Raw genomic sequence first — 27,597 nt, forward strand, 5'->3', positions numbered from 1 at the left:
AAAAAGGCTATAAAAATAGCCAGTCCAAAGAAGAGATAGAAGAGCAAGAATTACAACCATGAAAAGGCAAATAAACAAGGAAAGATGAATTTAGGAAGAATTCATCAAACTTAGTAACAGATTGGATTTGGCAACAAAGGAAAGGGAATAATTGGTGTGTCAGTTAACAAAGCAATAGTGTTGTTGTGAATAGAATATATAGGAATGTCACTTGAAATGTTGCTTCCTAGATGTGGTTGGATATATTGAGGGTATGATATACGTAAACAATTAAGCCAATATTCAGCGATCTTAGACAGAAGCTACTTAGATGAGGATGGTCATACTGAGAGTCTGGTATAGAAGATGAACAAGCAGATATCCAGCAATCATCTAGAAATCCAAGTTTGATACTTAGGCAAGAGGACAGGCCTGAAGGGAGAGACTTTAGTTACCTGTAAGAAACTAACTCACAAACCCATGAAGGCAAATAGGACAGTACCTTAGAGAATTCCTGCGGTTGGAAGGCTACAAGTCAGTTCTTCCTTTGTTGGTGCTCCAGGAAGTCAAATGTAAATATAAAATATAAATATAAAATGGGTCAAAGCCATGTTAAGATTAGAAATACATGGGCTCCAAAAAAAGTGAATACACACTCAAAGTAAATGTGATTCATATTTAGCTCATGTCTCATCTCAAACATTTGATGTTAATTTTTATTAACATTTATTAATTTGTTCATGTCCTAGTTTAATTTGCTACATGAAGTCGTTTGTATTTTGATGACATCAAAAAGTGTGAAACCCTCACCTTTTGGGCTTTGCTCTGTCTGTTCCCAGCATTTATCTCCTTCATAGTCTTAGTAAAACATAGAAATGTATATGCTCCCCAGATCAGCATACGTTCAAGACATTGAGGAGTGAAGAAAATCAGTTAAATCACTTTCTGTCATCACTCCATTTTCTTCTCATATCGAACATAAGCTGTACTTCATCACTATAAGCCTATATCCTTGTTTAAACAAGAAATGTAGTACTGAATATGAAACATGGCTGTTTTTTAAATTTCTCTCTGTAGGGAATTTTGTGTGTGTGTGGTGCTTGTGTGTATATTCCTTGATCCTGGTACTTGAATATTTTGCCAAAGTCTATCTTCCCCATGTCACCAAGCATGACAGACCCCTGAACCCAAAGACTCATGAATATTTTAATAACTAATTTCCCCCAGTAAAAATTAAAAAAAAAATTTTTTTTGACCCTTAAACGACTCAAACTCTGTTTTATGACCTTTCCTGGATCTCTCCTGAGTTCAGCTATGCAAACAGTCCCAATATCAGGAGAATCACTGATCATTGTATTTCCCATTTTCCCAAGGAAACGTTGAACATTTACTGGAACCCTCCCAAATTAACTAAACGTCCAAATAGTTACAAGAAGCTATCATGAAATATTTTCAGTCCCAACTAATTTTATCAGAAAGAGCTGTTGTTCTAAGTATCCGTAATGCTCTTCTTTTGGAGAAATTCAAAAAGAACCTGTTGTTTCTCTTCTCATATAAAACAGATTTCCTCGTTAAATCTCAATGAAAATCAAGTAGTTGTTCAATGTATGAGAAGCCAAAAATGTGTAGGCTATTATTAGAAGACAGCAAGCAATTGAAGACACGAATGGAAGAATTTATATTTTAAATGAAAACCAAGAAGTTGTCCCTCTGAATTGTGAATCTCTGAAAGTTGGAGCTTTTGATAAAGGCCGAGGCTGCCTTAATAAAAACTAGAGGAAGAAAATGTAAAGATCATAAAGCCTTAGCCGTTCCAGTTCATTGTAGAATAGAATTGGTGTGATTCCTCCTCAGGAAATTTAAACTATTTTGCTTTTCTGAATTTCAGCAAACACAACTCAGAAACAGGGTTGAGACTAGGTTGCTGCCAAGCTGAAAGACTGAGCTGGGAACCAATCAGCGCGCAGCGTGTCTGTGTGTGACATACACGTAATCACAGACACACTCGCAGCCTGATTTTTTTTTTAACTGTTAGATATCCAAACCTACAATCATGTCCGAAACTGTACATGCCGTGACTCCTGGTCTGTCTCCCAAGTCAAAGACTGAAGTAAAGAAAATGTTTTGCAAGTCCGAAGTTGCAGTGAAGCGCAAGACGTCCAGGGCCCTTCTGTGAGTTCATCACTAATGACTTAGCCGCCTCCAAGAAGCGCACCGGCCTGTGGCCGCGCTCAAGTAGGTGATGGCGGCTAGGATATGAAGAGCGGCTGCATTAAGCCGGGCCTTGCCGTTCGCGGTGGCCTACGCTTGTAATCTCAGCATTTTGGGATGCCAAAGCAGGAGAATCTCTTAAGCTAAGGAGTTGTTTTTGGTGGTTTTGTCTGTGTTTGGGGATTTTTTTTTTTTTTTTTTGATGGAGACTAGCTCTGCTGCCCAGGCTGGGGTGCAGTGGTGAGATCTCGGTTCACTGCAATTTCCGCCTCCCAGGTTCAAGCCCTTCTCCTGCCTCAGCTTTCCATGTAGGTGGGACTGCAGGCGTGTGCCACCACACCCGGCTAATTTTTGTATTCTCAGTAGAGACGAAGTTTCAATGTGTTGGACAGGCTGGTCTCGAACTCTTGACATCACGTGATCCAGCCGCCTTGGCATCCTAAAGTGCTGTGATTACAGGCCTGAGCCACCTCGCCTGGCCAAGCTGAGGAGTTTTGAGGCCAGCCTGGGTAACATAGTGAGACCTCGTCCCTAAAAATAAATACAAATTTTTAAAAATTATTTGAATAAAGTTAGGCCTTGAAAACAAACGAGGGCATCTTCGTGCTAACGAGAGCAGCGCCTCGGGTTCGTTCCAGCTAAACCAGGCGGTGTTAGGAAAATCAAGACCGAGGCCAGAAAAGCCGCTGCAGTCATGCCCAAGACAGCTGTCCCGGCAGCCGAGAGGCCCAAGAAAGCTTGGGGCGTCCTTATTCCGAAGAGTACTAAGCAGACCCCAAAGGCTTTTGCGGGTGAAGGCTGCTGGAGAAGTTTGGTTGGTCAAAGGTGGCCAAGAAAGTTCCCAAGTCAGAGGTGCCCAAGCCTAAGAAAGCGGCCCCCAAAACAAAGAGAAATTAAAACTAGAGTACCTTAAAGGCTGTTTTAAGAACTGCCCAATTACAATAAGGCTTTTTACACCAATTCCGTAAGGGGAAGGGGGACGGACAGAGGTAGGAATGCTTACTTACCTTGACTGAACAGAGGTTCCAGTTTACGGACAGCAACAGTACACAGCAACTTTTATAGAAAAGGTGGTTGGCTCTGAAAAGAGCCTTTGGGTTTTGGTTAGCACACATTCACAAGACAATTTACGCCCTCTCCCCACGAATGCGGCGAGCAAGCTGGATGTCCTTGGGCATGATAGTCACTCGCTTGGCGTGAATGGCGCATAGGTTGGTGTCCTCAAAGAGCCCCACCAGGTAGGCCTCGCAAGCCTCCTGCAGCGCCATCACCGCCGAGCTCTGAAAGCGCAGATCGGTCTTGAAGTCCTGCGCGATCTCACGGACCAGACGCTGGAATGGCAGTTTGCGAATCAGCAGCTCTGTCGACTTCTGGTAGCGGCGGATCTCGCGCAGAGCCACAGTGCCGGGCCGGTAACGGTGGGGCTTCTTCACGCCGCCGGTGGCCGGAGCGCTCTTTCGAGCAGCCTTAGTGGCCAGCTGTTTGCGTGGCGCCTTCCCACCCGTGGACTTGCGAGCAGTCTGCTTGGTACGAGCCATTGCGAACTTCTAAAACCTGCTAAATGACGAAAAAACGAAAGGCTAGCCTTTTCTACCCGTATATATAAAGACAGCCCTGCTCTGATTGGACAAGGCAGCCATTCCCCTGCAGCTCGATTGGTGGAGACGTCCACTCCCTGACAGAACATCTCCTGCATGTAGACCAAATATTAAAACTTTCCTCAGTCCATCTCCTTTAACTGCTGGGTTTTCAACCCTTTCGCCTCTGTGCCATGTTTCTGGCTTTTATTTAAAACCTACTTTGATTCTCCTTTGCAAAATTGTATCTAGCTACTAGGATGACGTGTCTTAATTTCTTTTCAAATGTTGGCGCTGAAACTGGCTTTGATCAACGTTTTAAAAAGGCGCGCGCTAGTTGTGATTGGCCAAGTGATTTCTTTCCACCCTCTTAAGTTTAGAAAGGCTAATTTCATATCTTGATTTGTCTATTTAAACTTGGAGATATTTTCAATAATTTGTTCCAAATGCACCATGACTATTAACTCATAAGTAACAATTTGAAACCTGATGTTAAGCTACATGAACATATTTAATTTCACCACAGTATGACATCCTCATGAACGCACTCTCTTATCTTTTACAAGTTCAACTGGTATTTGTGTAATCTGCTGTAAAAAAAAAAAAAAAAAAAGCCAAATTTATAAATGGCACAAAAAGACCAGTGTGCCCTTTTAAGTCATGCTGAACACTGTGCTAAGAAACACCACCTAAGGGCCATCTGGTTCCAGAGGATGTAGGTTTGTATTCCTATTTATAATTAATTAGGGTTAGCTCAGTAGAGTCGAAAGTGGCTTGCAAAAACAAACCCAAAAATCTTTACAAATTACAGGTTATTTTGTATCATTAAGATGCATACAAAAGACAATAAAAGGTTGGTTCTGGTTCTGTTGCTTTAAGTCACTAACTACATTTGTATGTAAATGTAAACACTGACGAACATTAACTTCTCTCCTGTATTTCTCAGGCCTTTTAACAGCTTTGCAATCCTAACGAGCTGCTGCATTGATCGATGTAAATTACATGTGACACAAAGTCTCTTTGCATTTTAATTAGTTTGCTTTTTTGGGGTTTTGTTTTGAGACAGAGTATGGCTCTGTAGCCCAAACTGGAGTGCAGTGAGCCGAGATCGCGCCTCCGGGGTTCAAGCTTTTCTCCTGCCTCAACCTCTTAAGTAGCTGAAATTACAGGCGCGCGCCACCACGCCCAGCTAATTTTTGTATTTTCAGTAGAGACGTGTTTTCACACCGTTAGTCAGGCTGTTCTGGAACTCCTGACCCTGTGATCCGCCCACCTTGGCCTTCCAAAGTCCTGGGATTACAGGCGTGAGCAACCGCGCCCCGACAATTTGCTTAAGTATATTTATGGCATCTTTAAAATGGACGGTGTTTCACGGTTCATAGTGTAAGAACACCCACTTATAGGTGGAAGAATTATTAAAGAAAACTGCAATAGGTACTTACATAGAGAAAACGTGAGCCCTTTTAATGAATACATGGGTGGCTCTGAAAAGAGCCTTTGGTTAAGATTGCTTCCGTAAAAAGCCAATATGCGAGTTCTCGTTTTACTTGCCCTTGGCCTTGTGGTGGCTCTCAGTCTTCTTAGGGAGCAGTACAGCCTGGATGTTGGGCAGAACACCGCCCTGAGCAATTGTGACTTTACCCAGCAGCTTGTTTAGCTCCTCGTCGTTGCGGATGGCTAGCTGCAGGTGTCGGGGGATGATGCGGGTCTTCTTGTTGTCGCGGGCTGCGTTGCCCGCCAGCTCCAGGATCTCGGCGGTCAGGTACTCCAACACCGCCGCCAGATACACTGGCGCGCCGGCCCCGACTCGCTCGGAGTAGTTGCCCTTGCGGAGCAAGCGGTGCACTCGGCCCACAGGAAACTGGAGCCCGGCCCGCGAAGAGCGGGTCTTAGCCTTGGCTCGGGCCTTTCCGCCTTGCTTGCCGCGTCCGGACATTTTGAAATCTCAAAAACAATGCTGAGCAATAAAGACAAAAATGTAAAAGTGAGTTTTGTTAGCAAGTGAGAAACTATTATACTTGGAAGTCGAATTGTAAATAACGCTATTTGATTGGCTAGAACAACCAACCAATTGCAAAGAAACGCGAGAATCACCTAATTTGCATACCACACGGCACACCAGACAATTTATCCAATCAATGTGTAAGCTTTTAAATGCCAGTTTAGGATAGGAGCTCTACAAATATTACCAGCTGCAGAGTGAGGGCACTTGCATTTCCCTTTAGGTGGTGGACGAAGTGTTTATCATGCCTGAACCTGCTAAGTCCGCTCCTGCCCCAAAGAAGGGCTCCAAAAAGGCGGTGACCAAGGCGCAGAAGAAGGATGGTAAGAAGCGCAAGCGTAGCCGCAAGGAGAGCTATTCCGTGTACGTGTACAAGGTGCTAAAGCAAGTCCACCCCGACACCGGCATTTCATCCAAGGCCATGGGCATCATGAACTCCTTCGTCAACGATATCTTCGAGCGCATCGCTGGCGAGGCTTCCCGCCTGGCGCATTACAACAAGCGCTCAACCATCACCTCCAGGGAGATCCAGACGGCCGTGCGCCTGCTGCTGCCCGGGGAGCTGGCCAAGCACGCCGTGTCGGAGGGCACCAAGGCTGTCACCAAGTACACCAGCTCTAAGTAATTCTAACGTCTTCATACCCAATCCCAAAGGCTCTTTTAAGAGCCACCCACTTTTTCAGCTATAGAGTTGTAATTACCTGCATATTTTCTGGGTTTACCACCAACAGGTTTGGTTTTATCCTGATTTGAGGAGATTGCTGCTGTGTAGGTCTAGACCACAGTTCTTTTCACTGGTTGAAGGCAAAATGCTGTACTTAACCGTAGCATGTTTGCTTTACCCCAAGTGCTGGTTATAGAAGGCTGGCCCATTGTGCTCATGCACATTTTTCTTATGTTGTGCTGTGATGTGTCCCTTGTCAAAATGGTTTCATAAGAAAAGAACTTTTGAAATTAATTTTTTTTTGCTACTAACATAGTGCGAGGGAAAGGAATGTCTTCCTTAATTCCGGTTTAGTCATCACAGCATTGGCAAATTTAGCTGGTTAAAATAATGTAATCAAATTCTTCAAAATATAAGGAAAGCAAGAAAAGTAATGTGCATGAAAACTGAAAAAATGTGAACACCGGTGCCTGGATGCAGCACTAATAATCAAAATTGTTCTTGGTTTAGTTAAAGAAAAGTTTGGCCAACTTCCTCAAAGTTGTTTTTGACTTTTTTTCTTTCAGGGTTGACTTCATATGTGTTCATTTTATTCTAATAGGCAAAAGTTGCAATTTTTAAATGAAAAAATAATTTGTCATTCTACTTAGAAATACCACAATTTTTCTATTCTATATACTCATATATAAAGATATTGAAGTTTTACTGTATTCTTTGTAATTACAAACCTTACTTGAGATCATAAACTGTTATGAATGGCATCCATTGTAGAATACTTAGAATTTTTACAAAATGTTTTTGTATCTTAAAAATATTTAAAATATTATATGCAAAATATTCTTAGAATTTCAACCCAGTTAAAAAAGGAATAGTATTCTATATTATTACTTTTTTTTTTTTTGAGATGGAGTTTCGCTATTGTTGCTCAGAGTAGAGTGCAATGGCGTGCTCTCGGCTCACTGCAACCTCTGCCTCCCGGGTTCAAGCGATTCTCCTGTCTCAGCCTCCCGAGTAGCTGGGACTACAGGCACCCGCCACCACGCCCGACTAATTTTTATATTTGTAGTACACATGGGGTTTCTCCATATCGGCCGGGCTGGTTTCGAACTCCTGACCTCAGGTGATCCACCGTCCTCAGACTCCCAAAATGGTGGGATTACAGGTATAAGCCACCACACCCGTCCCGTAATTATTTTTTAACTTCCCACTCCCTGTCTGGCACATAAATGGACACAGAACACAGCACATACAAAGCATATATAAACATTCAAATAAACAAAACCCAACTGAAGAAAAATGAAAGCAGCAAGAAAAACCTAGAAAAATGAAAACTAAAAATACTAAGTAGCTTCATGTGCAAATTTACATGGGGATAGCAGTCAATTTTTGCTTTCTGTAGTTCCAGAAGTAAATATCTAAATTAAGGTCTACATCAGCTTGAGGGGAATACAACAACTTTCTGAAATTATATGCAGAAATGTGGCCATATGTGTTTCCCCTTCCCAGAATAAATTATATAGCTTTCTATCAGATTCTAAAAATATTATGATCCACTATGTTAAGCAGAATAAGGCTACCCCAGTGATGACCACATCCTAATCCCTGGAGTCTGCAAATTCCTGGAGTCTTTGTTAGGTAACATGACAAAGGGCAACTAAGGTTTCCATGGAATTAAGGCTACTAATTGGCTGACCTTAAAGTAAGGAGATTATATTGCATGTTATGAATTAACCCAATATAATTATGAAGATTCTTAGAAGTGGAAGAGGGAATTGGAATAGAGAACTAGAGAATATGGCAGCATGAGAAAAATTTGGCCATAAATTGCAGGCTTTCAAAATGAAAGAAAAGGACCATGATCTAAGGAGAGAGTGGCATCTATCAGGTAAAAAGACAAGGGAAAAGATACAGGTTCTTTATTTCTTTAGTTAATATCAAGCCAACACCTTGACACTTTTGCTCAGTAAGATCTGTGACTGAGTCCCAATTTTAAAAACTATATAATTATAAATTTGTATTTTTTAATCATAAAATGTGATAAATTTTCAAACCAGCAATAGAAAACCAATACACCCATGCAAGTTTAAGAATTGAGTAATGTACCAGCCCCGGCCCGGGACCCTACAGCTGCCAAGATGTTGATGCCTAAGAAGAACCGGATTGCCATTTATAAACTCCTTTTTAAGGAGGGAGTCATGGTGGCCAAGAATGATGTCCATACGCCTAAGCACCTAGAATTGGCAGACAAGAATGTGCCCAACCTTCATGTCATGAAGGCCATGCAGTCTCTCAAGTCCCGAGGCTACTTGAAGGAACAGTTTGCCTGGAGACATTTCTACTGGTACCTCACCAATGAGGGCATCCAGTATCTCCGTAATTACCTTCATCTGCCCCCAGAGATTGTGCCTGCACCCTACATCGCAGCCTCCCAGAGACTGGCAGGCCTCCGCCTCAAGGTCTGGAGGGTGAGCAACCTGCAAGACTCACAAGAGGGGAAGCCGACAGAGATACCTACAGACGGAGTGCTGTGTCCCCTGGTGCTGACAAGAAAGCCAAGGCTGGGGCTGGGTCAACAACCGAATTCCACTTTAGAGGCAGATTTGGATTCTGGTCAGCCACCTCAGTAAAACTGGAGATTATTTTGCATTGAATAAACTTACAGCCGAAAAAACTTAAAAAAAAAAAAAGAGAATTCAGTAATGTATTAACTAATAGTCTATTAAATTACAATTTTATATATTTAAATACAAATGTGTACATACTATTATTATAGAAGCAGGTAAATTCTTCCTAAATATCACAGTCTCACAGAATTTTGATATTGCTGGGATTTTAACAGCAGCAATTTACAGTTCCTTTTTGTTTAGTTTCTACATATTTGATTTCTTTTCACAGTAGAAATCCTAACATTTGTAAGTCTAGCAGGACATACAAATTAACTAACATGTACCCAGTAGCCTTCGAACGGAAGACCCAAAGATACAGGGGAAATCATACATTTTTATGCTTAGATTCAACAAAGTATGGACAGCTGTGTAGAAATATGATTGGACACAAAGGGTACGAGCTAATGCTAATAGATTGAGCTAATGATAATAGCCCAGCAAGGCCTGTCTAGGTTCTTCTTGGACTTTCTGGGCAGCATTCTCTCCTCTTGGGAATAGGACAAGCCCTCTCTTAAATCGGGGTCTTATGACCTACAATCAAACAAGGTAGGCCAGGCAATTTCTTTACTGCCAGTTTTCACACAAAAAGGCAGAAGGAAAGTTGGATTAATATTTTTTAGGTTTTATGGCTAGCTTTGGGTCTAGCTTTGGTTTATATGTTCCATCTTGGGGAGGAAGGAGTCTAGTTCCTATAGCTAGCTTCGGGGAAGAATGGGAAGGAGAAAGAGGAAGGTGGGAGAAGGAGAAAAACTTACTGCTGAGGCCTTCATTTTGCAGCATTGTTTTCTGAGTCCCAACACTACCTTTTATTTTAAAAGGCTGTAGGAAGTCGCCTATTCAATAACTTGACCCATTACAGGTTGCCAATTCTCTTGTGATAAAGGCTGCTACCAGCATCAAAGAGAAAAGAAAACTAACAATAGAGAAGTAAACATTAACACACCAGTGAGTTTCTAGGTTTAGATGTGCGAGTTAGCTAGATATTTAAATGAGAATTATAAATTTTAATAAACAGGGAAGAAAGAAAAATAAGCCAAAAATGTAACACGGGCGTCCACAGCGAGGACCAGAATTCGTGGGATCAAATTTTTTTTTTTTTTCTTTGAGACGTTGTTCCGCTCTTGTTGCACAGGCTGGAGTGCAATGGTGTGATCTGGGCTCACCGCAATCTCTGCCTCCTGGGTTCAAACGATTCTCCTACCTCAGCCTCCTAAGTAGTTGGGATTACAGGTATGCGCCACCACGCCCAGCTAATTTTGTATTCTTAGTAGAGACGTGGTTTTTCCATGTTAGAGACTGGTATTGAACTCCCGACCTCAGGTGATCCGCCCGCCTCAACATCCCAAAGCGCTGGGATTACAGGCGTGAGCCGCAACGCCCGGCGGGATCACTAATTATCCATGTCTTTCTCTTCGGGAAGAAAATCCTTTTGGTCAGATTTCCCTTGGCTTGGTGGTGGAGAGGGTGAGATCTTGCAGTTTTCAAACACTTCCTAAGGGGGTTCCGTCCCCAAGAGAGCAAGCAACAGAAATGCCCGAGGCACCGTGCCTATGGGGACAAAGCTGAACTCCTCATGGAAGGAGATTGCTGCAGTTCCGGTCTTGTGAGCTGAAGCTCCTATTCAGTCGTCCTAGAGCATCCCAAGCAGCAAATGATATTAAACATGTTAATGTATTTAATCTCATTTACTTGTTAAAATACGCCTAAATTTCCTCTTTGGGAACGCAAGACTTGCATTGATGCCTCCATGGAGAGCGCACTCTGCCGGCGGGAACTGGAGTCGTTGGTAACGTCCTCCCGGTCTAATCTGAGAGGGGTGGGGCCAGCAGGCAGTACCAAAGTTCCCGTATGTGCGTTCTCAGTCTTCAATTAGGTCCGAATTCCCGGAATATAAGGCTACTACCTTCACTTGTCTTCCAGATTTCTGCGGCGTTTTTCGTTGGTCTGTTCGGCATGTCTGGTCGTGGCAAAGGCGGAAAGGGGCTGGGTAAAGGAGGCGCAAAGCGTCACCGTAAAGTCCTGCGAGATAATATCCAGGGCATTACCAAGCCTGCTATCCGGCGCCTTGCTCGTCGCGGCGGTGTCAAGCGCATTTCTGGTCTCATCTATGAGGAGACTCGCGGTGTTCTGAAGGTGTTTCTGGAAAACGTGATTCGTGATGCTGTCACTTACACGGAGCATGCCAAACGCAAGACTGTGACAGCGATGGATGTGGTCTACGCTCTCAAGCGACAGGGACGCACTCTTTATGGCTTCGGAGGGTAATGCTCCCGCTTAAACAATTCAACATCTCGACTTCTCAAATCAAAGGCCCTTTTCAGGGCCGCCCACACTTTTCCTCAAAAGAGCTCGTGACTTGTTTCTAAGTTATTGCTCCTGTGAACAGGTACGTATTTCTTCAGCCGTTTTTTTCTGTTCCAAATTACATTTGGGGTTTCGGCATACGATTTTCTAGGCTACGATCCCTTCGTGTTTACAATTACTGTATTAAATACAGCCTTTTCAGGAGGTGTAGTAGGGCCTTATGATTGCACTGAAAAGGGTAAAGTAATAGTGTCTCAAATATGTTTTCCTTACCACTTTTCTTTTGAGTCCTTAAAAACTGCATGGTTTTCGACATAAGTAGGAAAACTGCAAGAGACTGCGTAACCGCTCAAAATGGCGGAGAGCGAGGAACAAAGCTGCTGCCTGGCAACGGGCCGGGCCCGCGAATTAGCGCAGCCAATCTTGGGAAGGATTGTGCGCCTTAAATACTAGCAGCCTGTTTTCTATTACTTAACCTAACGACCGACTTTCTGGTGTGTAGAAGCTCCTGGGGTAGATAAGCTCACGCAAGGAGAGGTTGGAAGCATGCATTTCGGAATTCTTTTAAACCAACCTAGTTGTCTTAGAAGTTCTGATATTTGCTGTGTTTTGAATAAAGGAATTTGACCGTCCTTAAACTCTAAAGCTTGAGACATGAGTTCCTAAACATGAGACAAATGTTAAAGTTTAGGAACTCATGTTCCTGCCTGAGGCAAGGAACTGAAACCAGATCACTGCATCCAGACTGTGAGACTGTGTCTCATGCATCATTGCTTCCTTATCCCTCCGTGATTTCCTGTTTTCTCGTCCTTCTCGCTACATAAGCCCCCAGATTTTGGTCGGGGAGAGGGATTTGTGATTTCATCTCCCTTTCTCCTAAGCAGCAGCACCGGATTAAAGCCTTCTTTCCTGTAAGTCATTGACATTCTCTGGCGAGCAGCAGGACCTAGACTGAACCCCTGGAATATCGATAATAAAAACATTTAAAAAGTAGGTAGGATGTTACTTAGTGAACAACGGTATAGAAACATCACTTAAACTTGTTAACAATAGCAATGACAGTTTTTATAGTATACATACTATACTATAATAGGACATCATACCACAAATTGTTAGGTATACACTACTTAAACTCCACATAATCGAGTCGCATGGCTAGCAGAAAAAATGAAGGATTGATCATCTTAGCGTTATTGCCATATGGTTTCTTTCCTGTAAGCAGAAAGCAATTGCTGGAAAGCATTGTAGAAACTATAGTTAGAAAATTTTCCAAGGGATTCTGATTGACCAGCCAGAAACCCCTTTCCCTTGCTTTGCAGTCCTGCCACAACTCTAATTAGAGGACCAATCTTGTAGATACTCGTTATTGATAAGTGGACAATAGACCTTAAGCCAGTTTGAGCCAGCTTGTAGAGACTAAACAAATTGTCTGCCCTACAGTTCACCTTTTGGCATACAGTAAATCCCACCTCATTCTAATGCTAAAAGGCTCCCCATGGTTAAAATGAAATATGTGTTACATGTTTTCCCCAAGTGCAAGTGCCTGACTTCCCTCATGAATATTCATAGAATTTTTCCAAACCTACTCAATCTGTATGTAAGATTGACTCTGTAAGGCATATATATATTCCAGCTCCCCTTCACTGCCACGGAGCGCTCATTCCATCCTGGGATTGCTTCTCCCTCTGAAAATAAAGCCTTTGTTACTTCCTACTTGGATCTCATTGTCTATTATTCAAAAAAGACATGTACTCATTCCACATTAAAAACATCCCGGTTCTGCCCCAGATGTCTTGGAGATCTGGTTTGTTTAAAGAAGGATCCAGCCATAACTTCGGTTGTGTCTCCAGTTTTCTTATCTAAAACAGGCTCCTCTCCTCTACATCCCCATTTTTGGACATTGATTTCTTGGAGACCAGACTTACGGAATGTTTTTTTGTTTTGTTTTGTATTGGCTTGATTCTTAATCATTTTACTTGGCGTCTGTACTCCATGCCCTGTAAAGTACAAGTGACTTCCATACACTCAATTGAAATCAGGTGAATATTCCTGTCAGGAACAGTTTACAGATTTAAGGTACATAGTAGTGCACTACATCAGAAACACACGATGTCTGGTTTATGTAAACTCCAAGTGATAGAAAAATCGCAGGTTTGGGCTGGGAACAGTGGCGCATGCCTCTATTCCCAGCACGTTGGGAGGGCAAGGTGGGTCGATCACCTGAGGTCGGGAGTTCAAGACCAGCCTGGCCAACATGGTGAAAACCGGACTCTACTAAAAATAAAAAAATTAACTGGGCACGGTGTCAGGCACCTGTAATCCCAGCTAATCAGGAGGCTGAGGCCGGAGAATCGCTTGAACCCAAGAGGCAGAGGTTGCAGTGAGCCAAGGTGGTACCACTGCACTTAAGCCTGGGCAACAGAGAAAGACTGCCAAAAAAAAAAAAAAAAAAAAAAAACCGTTGGTTTAGAGTGATAGTTCCATTGAAAATCAGATGTTTCTTCTAGCCAGCAAGTAATCTGTAGGCTGATACTTTGAAATCAGGAAAATAGTTATTTTGAATGTCATTTTCAAAAAACGTGAGCTCGTGCATATATATGAAAAGCATCATGTTACTGGTGCTAAGGCACTAGTTTGAGGAGAAAAATTTTATGAGGATGTTAATGTAACAACAGCAACAAAAAGGAGCACATAGCATGTACCAAGCATTGTTCTGTGCTCTGGGAATTAGAACAGTGAATGAGAAAGAACAAAACAAAATGTTTGTGTTCATAGAATTTATAGTTACTGGGTGGGGGTACATACACAAAATAAGTAAAACTGTGTGTCAGATGGTGCTGACTGCTATGAAGATCACCGAAGCAGGAAAAGGCATAGCATGTGGAGGGAAGAGGTGATATTTTAAATGATATGGTCTTGGAAAATTTTACTCATAAAGTGATAAAAAATACATTGAGAAAGTGAGAGAGTATGCCAAATAGAATACCAAGCAGGAAAGCCTGGAGGTAAAAGGCAGGTATTATGGCTGGAAAAAGGGGCAGAGGTGAGGCAGACAATGGAAGGCAGGACAAGGGACCCCTCCACACTTGTTTACATGCTATGCTGACTACAGCAGCACCCAGCTCCATAACCTTGCAGCCATTGAAGCTTCTGCTCATAAAATCAGCCAATCAGACATAAAAGAAATAGAACACTCTAACCACAAACATCCTGGCCATCAGCATAGGGACTTCCAAAAGACCTTCCCCAAATGAACATGTGCTGTAGGGCCTTAGATTATCCTAACCTAACTTTTGCATCATGTTAGTGATAAAAATCATACCCCTGCATGGAGATTTAAGATGCCAATGAGACCTGAGACACAGGAAAAAGCATGACAAGGGACTGCAAAGGTGTATCCAACAGACCACCCCAAACATGCCATGATGTCACCTGGACAAAGCCCAGAGAAGAATAACAAACTAGACTAGCTTGCTTTCAAGGAGCCAGCTGCAAGTATAACTCTGGTTGCTGTCTCCCTTTCTGCTCAAGCTGAAAGCCCTAATAAACTTCCTTGCTCAAGTGCATCTTAGATTCTTGGTTGATTTCTATTTCCTGAGGGGCAAGAACCCACTGCCGGTATCGGAGAGGGTGCAAAGAAAAAGCAAGTAAGATCTGCGAGGCAAATGGAGGCGAGTCTCTATATGGCCTTGTAGACCATTGTGACTACTGTTTTACTCTGAGTGAGATGGGAGCCACTGCAAGGTTTTGAGTGGAGAACTGACATAATATGATTTATAGACACACACACACACACACACACACACACACATATATATATATTTTTTTTTTTGAGACAGAGTCTCAGTCTGTCGCCCAGGCTGGAGTGCAGTGGTACAATCTCGGCTCACTGCAACCTCAGCCTCCCAGGTTCCAGTGATTCTCCTGCCTCAGCCTTTCGAGTAGCTGGGACTACAGGTGTGTGCCACCACGCCCGGCTAATTTTTTGTATTTTTAGTAGAGACGAGGTTTCACCGTGTTAGCCAGGATGGTCTTGATCTCCTGACCTCATGATCTGCCTGCCTTGGCCTCCCAAAGTGCTGGGATTACAGGCATGAGCCACCGCACCGGGCCTGATTTTTATTTTTTAATGAGCTATCTGGATGCCTGATGAAGAATAAACTATAATGGGACCAGGGTAGGAGCCAGGAGACCAGTTCGGAGGGTACCACAGTAATGCAGTTGAGATGGCAGTGGCTTGGATGGTGTGTTAGTGGTAGAGGCTGTGAAAAGTGGTTGGATTCTATATATATTTTGAAGTAAGGTTGATAGTTCTTTTCTGAGCTACTGAATGCTTAGAGTATGAAAGAGACAAAAATGTATGGATGATTCCAATGATTTTAGCCAAAGCAACTGGAATTGGAGGTATCAATTGCTAAAATGTGGAAAAACAAGGAAGGAACAAGTTTTGGAGAGGATTCAAATTCTTAGTTTTGGATATCCAGAGAGAATTTAAGATGCCTGTTACATATCTAAGAGAAAGATATGAAAGATATGAAATAGGCAGTTGGCTATAAAAACCTGCAGGTTAGAAAAGAAACATGGAGATATAATTCACAGTCGTCAAACCATAATTGCCATAAAAGTGAAAAAGCCACAAGATGGGATTAAATCTCTTAAGAAAGAAGGTAGATAATAAAGAGAAAAAGCTTTGGGTCAAAGAAGTAAAGAGTGTTTGTTTTGTATTCATGACGTGAATTCCTAACTTACAGTTTTACAATTTCTTTCTCCAGTAATTTTCCTTTTCTCCTGTAATTTTCAGAACAAACAATAAATATTATCCCTATTTTACAAATGTGGAAAAATTCCCTTACTAATAAGAGTATGAAATAACATTGGAATCCTCACTTAAATAATCTATTAAAGTTAGAGCCATGGGGAGATCACTTTGGAGATCCAGTGATAGATATTCACAGTTTTTCCAAAACACACCCACTCTCGCCACATATTTGGGGACATTTGAATCCCCTGATGCAATTCTATGTGTTCTCAGGCATCCTGAAGCCTATTTGTGGAAACCGGCTTCAGAGCTCTGTATCTGATGCTGCCTTTTCTCTTCCCTTAGCGCTGCCACTTCTGATGGCTCTGAGAAGATGGACCTGGAGAATGAAAATCTCCATCTGATTCCTTTGAACTGATGTTTCCTTGTTGCCATGGAGATACTATACATATATTTATGTTGTGAACACTAAATGACCAGCCTACAGTGTTGTACTCCATACTCAGAGACCCTGTTATTTACTTGAAAGTCCAATTACTATGAACTTCCAATTTCATCAGAATCTCGTTATCTCTGCCAAAACAGCTAATCTCATCATCTTGAAATTGGTGAATGGCATTTATACACTTTTAGTTGGAATCATGTCTTTTTCTTTCACATCCTACATAATAATCTATCAGTAAGTTCTATGAGCTCTTCCTTGAAATCACAAACAGAATCCAACCATTTCTCATTGCCACTGCTACTCCTCTGGTCAAGCCACTGCCATCTCCTACCTTTATTATTGCAACACCATCATCACCTGGTTCTCCCAGAGGAATTCCAATAAAGGGCAATTCAGATCAGATGACTCCTCTGCTGAAAGCGCCCCCCCCGCCCCCCTGCAACGCCCAGTGGTTCTCATGTCACTTAATGAAAAACTCAAGGCCTGGCGCAGTGGCTCACGCCTGAAATCCCAGCACTTTGGGAGGCCGAGACGGGCAGATCACGAGGTCAGGAGATCGAGACCATCCTGGCTAACACGGTGAAACCCCGTCTCTACTAAACATACAAAAAATTAGCTGGGCGCAGTGGTGGGCGCCTGTAGTCCCAGCTACTCGGGAGGCTGAGGCAGGAGAATGGCGTGAACCCCGGAGGCGGAGCTTGCAGTGAGCCGAGATAGCGACACTGCACTCCAGCCTGGGCGAAAGAGCAAGACTCCGTCTCAAAACAACAACAACAACAACAAAAAACTCAAGGTCCTTTCAGTGGGTTGCAGTGCCACACTGTCTGATCCTTGTTACCTCTTTGGCCTCAAATCCCGCTACTCTTCCTCTCCTTCCTAGCCAACTCGACTAGTTCCTGGAACTTGCTAGAAGTACTCATCACTCTCAGGAAGGACGTACTCATGGTTCCCCTTGAGTGGTCCACTCAGCTTCTAGGTTTCTGTAGGTGTTGTTCCCTCACTTCCTTCAGGTTTGTATTCAAATATCATAGTTTTCTTGAGGCTATCCGTAACAGCACTGTTTAGCATTACAACCCCTCCCCACCACCTCCATATTTTTTCCTACCCTTGAGGAGCTTCCAGTCTATTTGGTCAGTCAAAACATGCCCTCATGGGAATCAGAGCAGGAATTAAATACTATATACAATTTCAGAAAACAGGCCAGGCACGGTGGCTCATGCCTGTAAGCCCAGCAATTTGGGAGGCTAAGGTGGGTAGATCACATGAGGTCAGGAGTTTGAGACCAGCCCGACCAACATGGTGAAACACTGTCTCTACTAGAAATACAAAATTAGCCAGGTATGGTGGCACATGCCTGTAAATCCAGCTACTTGGGAGGCTGAGACAGGAGAATCGCTTGAACTCAGGAGGCAAAGGCTGAAGCGAGCCAAGATCGTGCCATTGCACTCCAGCCCGGGCAACGAGAACAAGACTCCATGTCAAAAGAAAATAGAAGTTCAGAAAATAGTATAAATCATGTCAGTATTGGAAGAGATGGTTGATGCTTGGCCAAGTGGCTTTGTGCCACGTTTGGAGGCATGTTAGGCCAATGACAGGAATGTGGACTTTATTCTGAACAATATGGAACCATGCAAAATCCCTTTCCTGACCCCTCAACTGTTCTGATTATGTAAAACAATTCTCATATCTTTTACAAAACTATTTCTTGCACTGAGTATGTTGAATTCAAATTATGTGTTTAATTTATCTGAACAAGTGCCTGAATGAATGGATAAATAAACGCAAATCTAAATGAATTTACAAATGATAAAATGAAATACTTCAGTGTGCATGTGAAGTATTTCCTTTCCCTGGCAGAAAAGGAAAATATTTCAAGAAGAACAAAACAAGTCTCACAGGCCGGGTGCAGTGACTCACGTCTATAATCCCAGCACCTTGGGAGGCCAAGGCAGGTAGATCACCTGAGGTCAGGAGTTCAAGACCAGGCTGGCCAACATGATGAAACCCCATCTCTACTAAAATACAAAAATTAGCCGGGCATGGTGGCACACGTGGTCTGTAGTCCCAGCTACTCGGGAGGCTGAGGCAGGAGACTCACTCAAACCCGGGAAGTGGAGGTTGCAGTGAGCCGATATCGCACCACTGCACTCCAGCCTGGGTGACAGAGCAAGACTCCATCTGAAAAAAAAGGAAAAAAGGGAAAAAAAAATCAAGTCTTATATAGTAGCAGAGATTTTTGTTAAGCACTCACTCTTTTTTCAGAATCTACAGACTTTTGGAGTATAAGGGGAGATTTCCTTTTTCATAACCAAATTTTTGCTATAAGCAATATTTCATAGTTTACGGTTCTTTTTATAGAAGTTGGAGTGACTTTTCCACAGACATAATTGTACATTATTTTTTCTTTATTTGCTTTTAAGTTTGTACTTCTAGATACATTTAAAAATGTAACAAATTGATATACAAGTTATAAAGAATAACATGATGGCCATGCTTGAACCCAATTGTCAATCAAAAAATTTGTTATATCTGTTATATTTGTCATATTACCAAAAACTGCTTTGAACTCATCTCTCATCTTCCTGCTACTGCCCCCAGAGGTAACCATGACCATAAATTATGTCACTTTCTGGCCTTAATCCTTCTTGTTCCTCTGTTCCTTACAGTCATTTTGTACTTTTTAAATTAGCCTTCCCATTTGATCCTCTCTGAGGTCATTAGGACATTATTTCATAAACATGAACATGTGCTCAGAGTCACACATATTATTAGGTGGTTCACAAATAATTCTTAGTCTGTTTTTTCCTGTTTTTTTTTTTCCTTTTATGCTAGGATATTCTATTTTCTTGATTTTCCATTTCTTTAGTCAGCGTATCTTAAATTTACTCTATTCGTTTTTATATTGCATAGGATAATAGCTGGTACGTAGTTGGTGCTCAATAATTACTTGTGGAATAAGTTAATTTTTCTTAACATACAGCAGGGAGACTTGGAGAGGAAAGGGCCTAGGGAGAGTTTCCTATTTCTTAACCACACCATTGAGAGTTTGGCATAGAGACAAATAGAGAAAGTTATCTTTAGAGGAGCTGTCTATTGCACCAAAAAAAAATGTAACAGCACTGTTAACATCTTGGCATTGACCCTTATACTCACTCTTTTTCCCTAAAACTGTAGTGTGTGTGTGTGTGTGTGTGTGTGACATCATGTAAATACGAATACACTATTTGGCAACTTGGATTTACCCCATACAATACCATGAGCATATTTTATGTCAGTTTTTTTAAAAGCATTATTTTTAACAGCTGCATAATATTCCATTAGGGACAAAACCTAGTTTTAGGCAAAGTCCAACTCTTCAACATTAATATTTCCAGTTGTTAGCCACAGTAAACAAAAATATGGACAATATTAACAAAATTAGAAGTTAAAATCAATGAGAGTTTGTATATTTTTAAATATTTGCAGAAAAGAAAAGGGAGTAGTCTGGAATGGGGACTAGATTTCAAACTTGGATGAGTTAAGTGAAGATAGGTAGAGTATCATAAGGTCTGTCTTGGTTGCGCTGAGTCTAAGATGCCTGTGAAATACTTATTTCATGTACTATTTAGAAGCCTAATCACCATAATTTTTGATATTGACTGAATTGCCTGTCCCCAGCCCACAATTCAAACATTGAAGTCCAATACCAACTACTTCAAAATGTGACTTTATTTGGACATAAGGTCTTTAAAGGTGTAAAATGAGGTTTTAAGGGTGGGTCCTAATCTATTCTGACTGCTGTCCTTATAAGATGATATTAAAACACAAACCACACACACACAGGAAAGACCAGAGAGGGGAAAATCCAAGGAAGTGGCCCCAGAAAAAATCAATCATGCTCACTGGGTTGATCTTGAACTTGTAGCCTTCAGAATTGTGACAAAATTAATTTTTTTAAGCCACACAGTATTTGGTAGTTTGTTTTGGCAGCCCTAGCGAACACACTTCTCAAACATTTTCATTCTGGGAATACTTTTCTCCACACCTTTTTTATGTTATGCCAGCTTTTGTACTGCACAAAGACAAACACGCAGAACACAGATGCACACCTACCCCTACTGTATGTTGTAGAGGAGGAAACAGCGTTTCCTTTTACCCATCTTATGTTCATTGGCTGGGGCCCTGAAACAAAATACAGATTAACAAGAGAAAAATATACACTTTTTTTTAATTTTTAATTTTTTTTTTTTCTTTTTTTTGAGACAGAGTCTTGCTCTGTCGCCCATGCTGGAGTGCAGTCGCCTGATCTTGGCTCACGGCAAGCTCCACCTCCAGGCTTCATGGCATTCTCCTGCCACAGCCTCCCGAGTAGCTGGGACTACAGGCACCCACCACCACCCCCGGCTAATTTTTTTGAATTTTCAGTAGAGACCGGGTTTCACCGTGTTAGCCAGGATGAGTCTCCATCTCCTGACCTCGTGATCCACCCGCCTCGGACTCCCAAAGTGCTGGGATTACAGGCGTGAGCCGGCGTGAGCCACCACGCCCGGCCAAGAGAAAAACATGCACATTTAATATAAAGTTTTACATGACATAAGGAAATAAGGACCTGTAGAAGGGCTTAAACTTGAGTGTTTTTGCACTAGGTTTGATGAAGAGTAGAGAGTCATGCAGAAATATAACAAGACAAAAATAATACGAGCTAAGGATAATAAACAAGGAGAAATCTAGCAAGGTCTATTGTTCACATTCCTCTCATACTCTGCAAGACTCACAGGAGGGTCTTAAGACCTGCTTCAGAGGAAGGTCATAAGAACATTCCTGTCTGTTGTTCTACTAATGTCTCAGAATACTTACTATGTCAATGCGCCATACTTTGGAGTACTATGTTGTTTTCAGAAACCTGAGGTTGCTCATGGAGTACTATGGAGTAGTGACTTTTTTTTTTTTTTGGTCCCATTTTAGAAATTTGATTAATGAGTATAAACTAATGGTTTCTGTGTTTGAGACGGAGTTTCGCTCTTGTTGTCCAGGCTGGAATGAAATGGCGGGATCTTGACTCACTGCAACCCCCGCCTCCCGGTTTCAAGCGTTTCTCCTGCGTCAGTCTCCGAAGTAGCTGGGGTTACATAGGCATGTGCCACCACGCCAGGCTAATTTTGTTATTTTTAGTAGAGACGGGGTTTCACCATGTGGGTCAGGCTATTTTTGCACTCCTGACCTCAAGTGATCCACCCGCCTCGCCACCCAAAGTGCTGGGATTACAGGCGAGAGCCACTGCGCCCAGCCAGCAAAACCTGTAATTTTTTTTTTTTTTTTTTTTTTTTTTTTTTTTTTTTTTTTTTTTTTTTTTTTATGAGATGGAGTCTAGCTCTGTCGCCCAGGATGGAGTGCAGTGGCGCGATCTCGGATGACTGCAACCTCCGCCTCCCGGGTTCAAGAGACTCTCCAGCCTCAGCCTCCGGAGTAGCTGAAACTACAGGTGAGTGCCACCACGCCCGGCTAGTTTTGTTTGTATTTTTTTAGTAGAGACAGGGTTTCACAGTGTTAGCCAGGATGGTCTCGATCTCCCGACCTCGTGATCCGCCCGTCTCGGCCTCCCAAAGTGATGGGATTACAAGCGTGAGCCACCGCGCACGGCCGAAAACGAGATTTTTTAACTCAACTTTACATTGCCAATGCCCATGGTATTCCCTCCACAACAAACTCCACAAGAGTGCTCAGAAAAGTCAAACGTGCTGTCAGGTGATCTTTAGGGACCCAAAGACTACTCTTCCTACCCCTTCCAGTGTTGCCCAGGCTGGAATTGCACTAGCGTATTCACATGTTCCTGCCGTCTCTAGCTCGAGTTTAAGCTATCCTACCACCTCAGCCTACCGAGTAACTGATAGTACAGACGCAAGCCGTCACACCGTTAGCTTCATTTTTTGCAGAGACGAGTTGTGTTGCCCAGGCAAATCTGTTAACTCCTGAGCTGAAGAGAGCCTCATGCATCGGCCTCCCAAAGTGATAGGATTACAGGATCTTGCCAACACAGAATAGGAGTATCTCCTGATCAACTTTTTTTTTTTTTTTTTTTTTTGAGTCTTAGCCTCGCCTCTGTCCCCCAGGCAGGAATGCAAAAGCGCCATGTCGTTTCACTGCAACCTCTGCCTGCTGGGTTCAAGCGATTCTCCTGCCGCAGCCTCCCGAGTCGCTGGGATGACACGAGCCTGCCCCACGCCCGGCTAATTTTTGTATTTTTAGGAGAAACGGGATTTAACCACGTTAGCCAAGCTGGTCTCGATCCGCACGCCTCAGCCTCCCAAAGTGCTGGGATTACAAAATTGGAAAAATTATTCCCTAGAAAACGGTGAAATTCAATATTAAAGCTCTTTATGTGAGACTTGAGTGGCTCTGAAAAGAGCCTTTGAGTTTTAAAGTCCCTAAACACACATTTACTTGGAGCTTGTATACTTGGTGACAGCCTTGGTACCTTCGGACACTGCGTGCTTGGCCAGCTCTCCGGGCAGCAGCAGACGCACGGCCGTCTGGATCTCCCTGGAGGTAATGGTCGAGCGCTTGTTGTAGTGGGCCAGGCGGGAAGCCTCGCCTGCAATGCGCTCGAAGATGTCGTTAACGAAGGAGTTCATGATGCCCATGGCCTTGGATGAAATGCCAGTATCCGGGTGGACCTGTTTCAGCACCTTGTACACATACACGGAGTAGCTCTCCTTACGGCTGCGCTTGCGCTTCTTGCCATCCTTCTTCTGCGCTTTGGTCACAGCCTTCTTGGAACCTTTCTTCGGAGCAGGAGCTGACTTACCTGGCTCAGGCATAGCCGTCAGAAAACAAGGACAGCAGTAAGAATGAATGCACTTCAACAAGAGTTAGTGTCTAGAGTCTCTCCTTTTATAGGCCTTTCATGCAAATGAAGAATTCAAAATATCCAGCTCTGATTGGGCAATGTGTTAGTGACGCATACATGTAAAAGAGCCTTCACCTTATTTCCTTTCTAATTGGTTGACTCGTCAAAGAATAATTTTAACCAATCAAATTGCTCCTTTCACAATTCTACCGACGACTATAACTAGCTTCTTATTCCTCCATCGAGCCCATTCTTTTTCTTTATTCTGTGGATTGTTAGCTCTTCTGCTGTTAGGAAGTCACTATGTCTGGACGTGGAAAGCAAGGCGGCAAAGCTCGGGCAAAAGCTAAAACGCGTTCTTCCAGGGCCGGGCTTCAGTTTCCAGTTGGCCGTGTGCACCGCCTTCTCCGCAAAGGCAACTACTCCGAACGAGTCGGGGCCGGCGCTCCAGTGTACCTGGCGGCGGTGCTGGAATATCTGACGGCGGAGATCTTAGAGCTAGCTGGCAACGCGGCTCGCGACAACAAGAAGACCCGTATCATCCCGCGCCACCTGCAGCTAGCCATCCGCAACGACGAGGAGCTAAATAAGCTTCTAGGTCGCGTGACCATCGCGCAGGGCGGTGTCCTGCCCAACATCCAGGCCGTATTGCTGCCTAAGAAGACGGAGAGCCACCATAAGGCCAAGGGCAAGTGAAATGATTTCTAGTTAAGTCCATCAGTGATCCCGAGTCCCAAACAAAGGCTCTTTTCAGAGCCACCCACGTTTTCTGTAAAGTGCTGGAATACACATACGATGCCTGAAATCTCAATGTTCACCACTGTCCTAGTTTTACGAACGCTTCTGACGTTACTGGTCAGTTCTTGAAATCCTTGCTCACATTTCATGCGCTAATTTATCTTACTGGTGTTTCTTTGCAGTAAAAATGCGTTTATAAAGGTATACAAGAATAGAAACCGAGGTTTTGTGACACCAGGGTGTCACTGCGTTATTTTGTGTATAGGTCCATGGTGTGTATACAAATTTATCAATACACAGGCTGTTTATTCATGTGCACTTGTCAGAAAAGGCTGAAATATTAATGCAGAAATGAGAGAACAAAGAAGGATAGCTGCCCATTAGCATTTCAGGGCGGGCTTTTTAAGTTTTAAACATGACTACATTGCGGCTGGGCTCAGTGGTCCATGCCTGTAATCTCAACACTTTGGGAGGCCAAGGCGGGCGGATCACAAGGTCAGGAGTTCGAGATCAGCCTGCCCAACATGATGAAAGCCCGTCTCTACTAAACAAATACAAAAAGTAGCCGGGCGTGGTGGTGTGCATCTGTAGTCCCAGCAACTTGGGAGGCTGAGGCAGGAGAATCGCTTGACTCTGGGAGGCAGAGGCTGCAGTGAGCCGAGATCACGCTATTGCACTCCAGCCTGGGCAACAGAGCAAGACTATGTCTCAAAAAAAGACTACATTCCTCCAGCGAGAATTGTGTTTGTTGGATTTCTCTTTTCAAAAGGAGCAATTAACACAGTATTCTAAAATAAACAGTAAACAAAACTAAGCAGTAATGGCCTGACGCCCTAGCTCAGACCTGTAATCCCAGCAATTTGAAAGACCAAGGCTTGAGCCCAGGAGATCAAGACCAGCCTGGGCAATGAAGCGAGACAGCCCCCTCATCTCCACAAAAAGTAAAAAGCCTGCCCTGCCCGGTGGCTCATGCCTGTAATTCCAGCACTTTGGGAGGCCGAGATGGGCGGATCACTTGAGGTCAGGAGTTCGAGGCCAGCCTGGCCAACATGGCAAAACCCTGTTTCTACTAAACATACAAAAAAATTAGCCAGGCATGGCGGTGGGCTCCTGAAATCTCAGCTACTCGGGAGGCTGAGGCAGGAGAATCGCTTGAACCTGGGAGGCGGGGTTGCAGTGAGCCAAGATCGTGCCATTGCACTCCAGCCTGGGCAATAGAGCGAGATTCCGTCGTCTCAAAAAAAAAAAAAAAAAAGGAAAAAGCCTGGCGTGGTGGCTCAGTCTGAGATCTTAGATACTTGGGAGAATTAGGCGGGGAAGGATTCATTGAGCCCAGGAGTTCGAAGTTGCAGTGAGCTATGGGCGGGCAAAGCAAGATCCTGTTTAGGAAAGAAAAAAAAACCCAGCAGCAAAAACTTAGTTTTATGACCTAAATTTATAAATGGACTACACTGTAAAGCACAATTAATTATTCAACTTTAGTAGAAATCCAGTCACATTTCTCTGTAAAAAATCTCAAATCTAATTGGATCACACACCAGGCCCTATAAAGAGAAGTGATCTGTAAATCTGATATGAAAGGTCATGGCCTGCACCAAGCCAACCACACGAAAGTCCAACGGTGGCAGACAGCCTCCTAAGCAGCTGGCCACCAAGGCAGCCAGCAAGAGCACTCTGGCCACCAGCACCTTGAAGATGTCCCTCAGATATAGGCCCTGAACCATGGCGAAATTCATCGCTACCAGAAGTCACTGAGCTACTTAAGGGAAAAGCTGCCCTTTCTTAAATGTTAGGACAAGGTTGCTGAATGAGATTATTAAAAAAATTAATGCCCCTAGGGTTCTAAATAATTGGAGTTATATCTATTCCACTGAACAGAAGTTATTTGCATCACAAATAATTTGCATCCAAAATAATTTCTGGTGATACAAATAACAGAAATTATTTGCATCACCAGACAAAAGCCTCCAAGAAGTAACTTCAATAAGTTTGATATCTTTAATCAATAGTAAATTGTCAGATGATGTAAGCACACTTCCCTGCAAACTTTGTAAAAACTATAAATTTTTTATAGTGGGATACATTACACTCCCTCCCTTTTTTCCTTACAAGTCTTACAATTTTTCTTAAACTAAATTTTCACTAGAACAAGATTAAAATATAGCAATTGCAAGATAAATGTCTATGAAGCCCCATAGTATAACTCCTTGACATTCTTTACACAACCAAATTGGGGCTCAGAAACAATACCCCAAAATGAAGGCCAAAGAAGCAACCTCAGAAGCAAAATTTTTCTGTCACTTTCTCCTGCCTTCTTGTCTCTCAGTCCCATTCTCCCCTGAGGCTAGACATAGAAACTAGAATTCCTGTTTCCCAGAGTGGCTTATGACAACCAGAATCCTTTTTCCCCAAAGCCAGCCATAAAAACTAAAAATATTACTCTAACTTCCCTTCCACCTTTTTGTGTAAAAACTGGCCACAGAGAAATTATTTGATCCACCTTGTTTAATTGCAAGTCATAAGACCCCATTCCAGAGATGGAGCTGTCCCATACCCAATACTAGAAGGAAGGAATGCATGTTCAAAGAGGTGAGGGATGAAATGAAAATTCCAAACCCCTTTGACAGAATAATGTACCCTCCTTTGGCTAAAAGACCCCAAAATTTAAGTTCCCAGCCATGAAAGGATGGAGGCTGCACATCCTGTTTCTTTCTACCCCTCTTCCCCTTTCTAATCACTGCTAGATTTTCTCAAAGTCCGATTTGAGGGAATAATACACCGGAAAGCCTCTTTACTTACTTTATCTGGTCCCTTCCACCCTCCTCCATGGTGGTCCAGACAAGACATGTATTAAAGACCATAGAGTTTCTTGATAAATGACTGCAGGCCCATGACTGGTTGTGACCAGTCTCCTGAGAATGCAGATCATGGACTTCTGCCCTACATTTCAGTTTTATATATAGGACCTAATTATAACTCATTTACATGTTAAATCTTCACCCCAAAGTGATCATGGGACATATCTTACCTACATGTAAACCTAATACACATGTGCTTGGGTCTCCTTCATGAATATTCATAGCTCCTCCTATAACCTGTTGAATATGTATATTTCACCAACCCATTCCTCAAAAATTCCTGTTTTATCCCTCCCTGCTTCCCTCCAAGTGCCCGTCTCGCAGCAAACCAAAGCTACCCTTCCCAGCCTGTCAGAATGGCCACCTTGCAGGCTGCAACTCTTTTGAGAAATAAAGCTCCTTTGCAAATGTATGAACCGTCTCATTCTTCAGTTGACAGAGGCCAAGAAGAGTCTAGACAAACAGGCCTTGCTGGGTTTCTCCACTCAGTTTATTAATGTTTCATCATACCCTTTTTATCCAGTCAAATTTCTACAAGGTTGTCCACATGTTGTTGAACCTAAGCATA

At 42.9% G+C, this 27,597-nt stretch overlaps 6 protein-coding genes and 1 pseudogene across 7 annotated transcripts in view; 4 read left to right on the forward strand and 3 right to left on the reverse strand.

Annotated features, from left to right (window-relative positions):
* LOC100593558 (histone H3.1) overlaps window positions 1–27,597 on the reverse strand; it is a 58,817-nt gene that overhangs the window by 4,837 nt on the left and 26,383 nt on the right. The window contains exons 3-4 of one of the 2 annotated variants that reach the window (XM_003263266.3): window positions 26,697–26,714; window positions 3,382–3,737 (exon numbers count right to left, since the gene is read on the reverse strand). In XM_003263266.3, coding sequence (XP_003263314.2) covers window positions 3,382–3,737; window positions 26,697–26,714 — 374 coding nt within the window. Of the gene's footprint in view, window positions 1–3,231; window positions 3,748–5,318; window positions 5,754–26,696; window positions 26,715–27,597 lie in introns of those variants that run through there. The other variant, XM_030817417.1, reaches the window with a different exon arrangement.
* On the reverse strand, window positions 5,249–5,747 carry LOC100593890 (histone H2A type 1-D). Its single transcript, XM_004088763.3, has one exon. The coding sequence runs from the start codon at window positions 5,701–5,703 to the stop codon at window positions 5,311–5,313; it is 393 nt and encodes a 130-aa protein (XP_004088811.1). The 5' UTR covers window positions 5,704–5,747; the 3' UTR covers window positions 5,249–5,310.
* Window positions 5,954–6,437, forward strand: LOC100594586 (histone H2B type 1). Its single transcript, XM_004088764.3, has one exon. The coding sequence runs from the start codon at window positions 6,014–6,016 to the stop codon at window positions 6,392–6,394; it is 381 nt and encodes a 126-aa protein (XP_004088812.1). The 5' UTR covers window positions 5,954–6,013; the 3' UTR covers window positions 6,395–6,437.
* Window positions 8,526–9,060, forward strand: LOC100594933 (annotated as a pseudogene).
* Window positions 10,994–27,597, forward strand: part of LOC100596300 (histone H3.1) — a 36,785-nt gene continuing 20,181 nt past the window's right edge. The window contains exons 1-2 of the mRNA XM_003263275.4: window positions 10,994–11,338; window positions 18,560–18,592. Of these exons, the coding sequence (XP_003263323.3) occupies window positions 11,053–11,338; window positions 18,560–18,592 (319 nt within the window). The 5' untranslated portion in view covers window positions 10,994–11,052. The remainder of the gene's footprint in view (window positions 11,339–18,559; window positions 18,593–27,597) is intronic.
* On the reverse strand, window positions 22,949–23,446 carry LOC100595959 (histone H2B type 1-N). The gene has a single exon (XM_012509027.2). It carries the CDS (start codon window positions 23,402–23,404, stop codon window positions 23,024–23,026), a length of 381 nt encoding a protein of 126 aa, XP_012364481.2. The 5' UTR covers window positions 23,405–23,446; the 3' UTR covers window positions 22,949–23,023.
* Window positions 23,686–24,238, forward strand: LOC100595614 (histone H2A type 1-B/E). Its single transcript, XM_003263271.3, has one exon. The coding sequence runs from the start codon at window positions 23,737–23,739 to the stop codon at window positions 24,127–24,129; it is 393 nt and encodes a 130-aa protein (XP_003263319.1). The 5' UTR covers window positions 23,686–23,736; the 3' UTR covers window positions 24,130–24,238.

The sequence above is a fragment of the Nomascus leucogenys genome, chromosome 8 (genome assembly GCF_006542625.1).
Source record: "Nomascus leucogenys isolate Asia chromosome 8, Asia_NLE_v1, whole genome shotgun sequence".
Lineage (NCBI taxonomy): Eukaryota > Metazoa > Chordata > Mammalia > Primates > Hylobatidae > Nomascus > Nomascus leucogenys.

Bases quoted from the DNA above. Each gene is read 5' to 3' on its own strand.
- LOC100593890 (XM_004088763.3), bottom strand. From the start codon at position 5,703: ATGTCCGGACGCGGCAAGCAAGGCGGAAAGGCCCGAGCCAAGGCTAAG.
- LOC100594586 (XM_004088764.3), top strand. From the start codon at position 6,014: ATGCCTGAACCTGCTAAGTCCGCTCCTGCCCCAAAGAAGGGCTCCAAA.
- LOC100595614 (XM_003263271.3), top strand. From the start codon at position 23,737: ATGTCTGGACGTGGAAAGCAAGGCGGCAAAGCTCGGGCAAAAGCTAAA.
- LOC100595959 (XM_012509027.2), bottom strand. From the start codon at position 23,404: ATGCCTGAGCCAGGTAAGTCAGCTCCTGCTCCGAAGAAAGGTTCCAAG.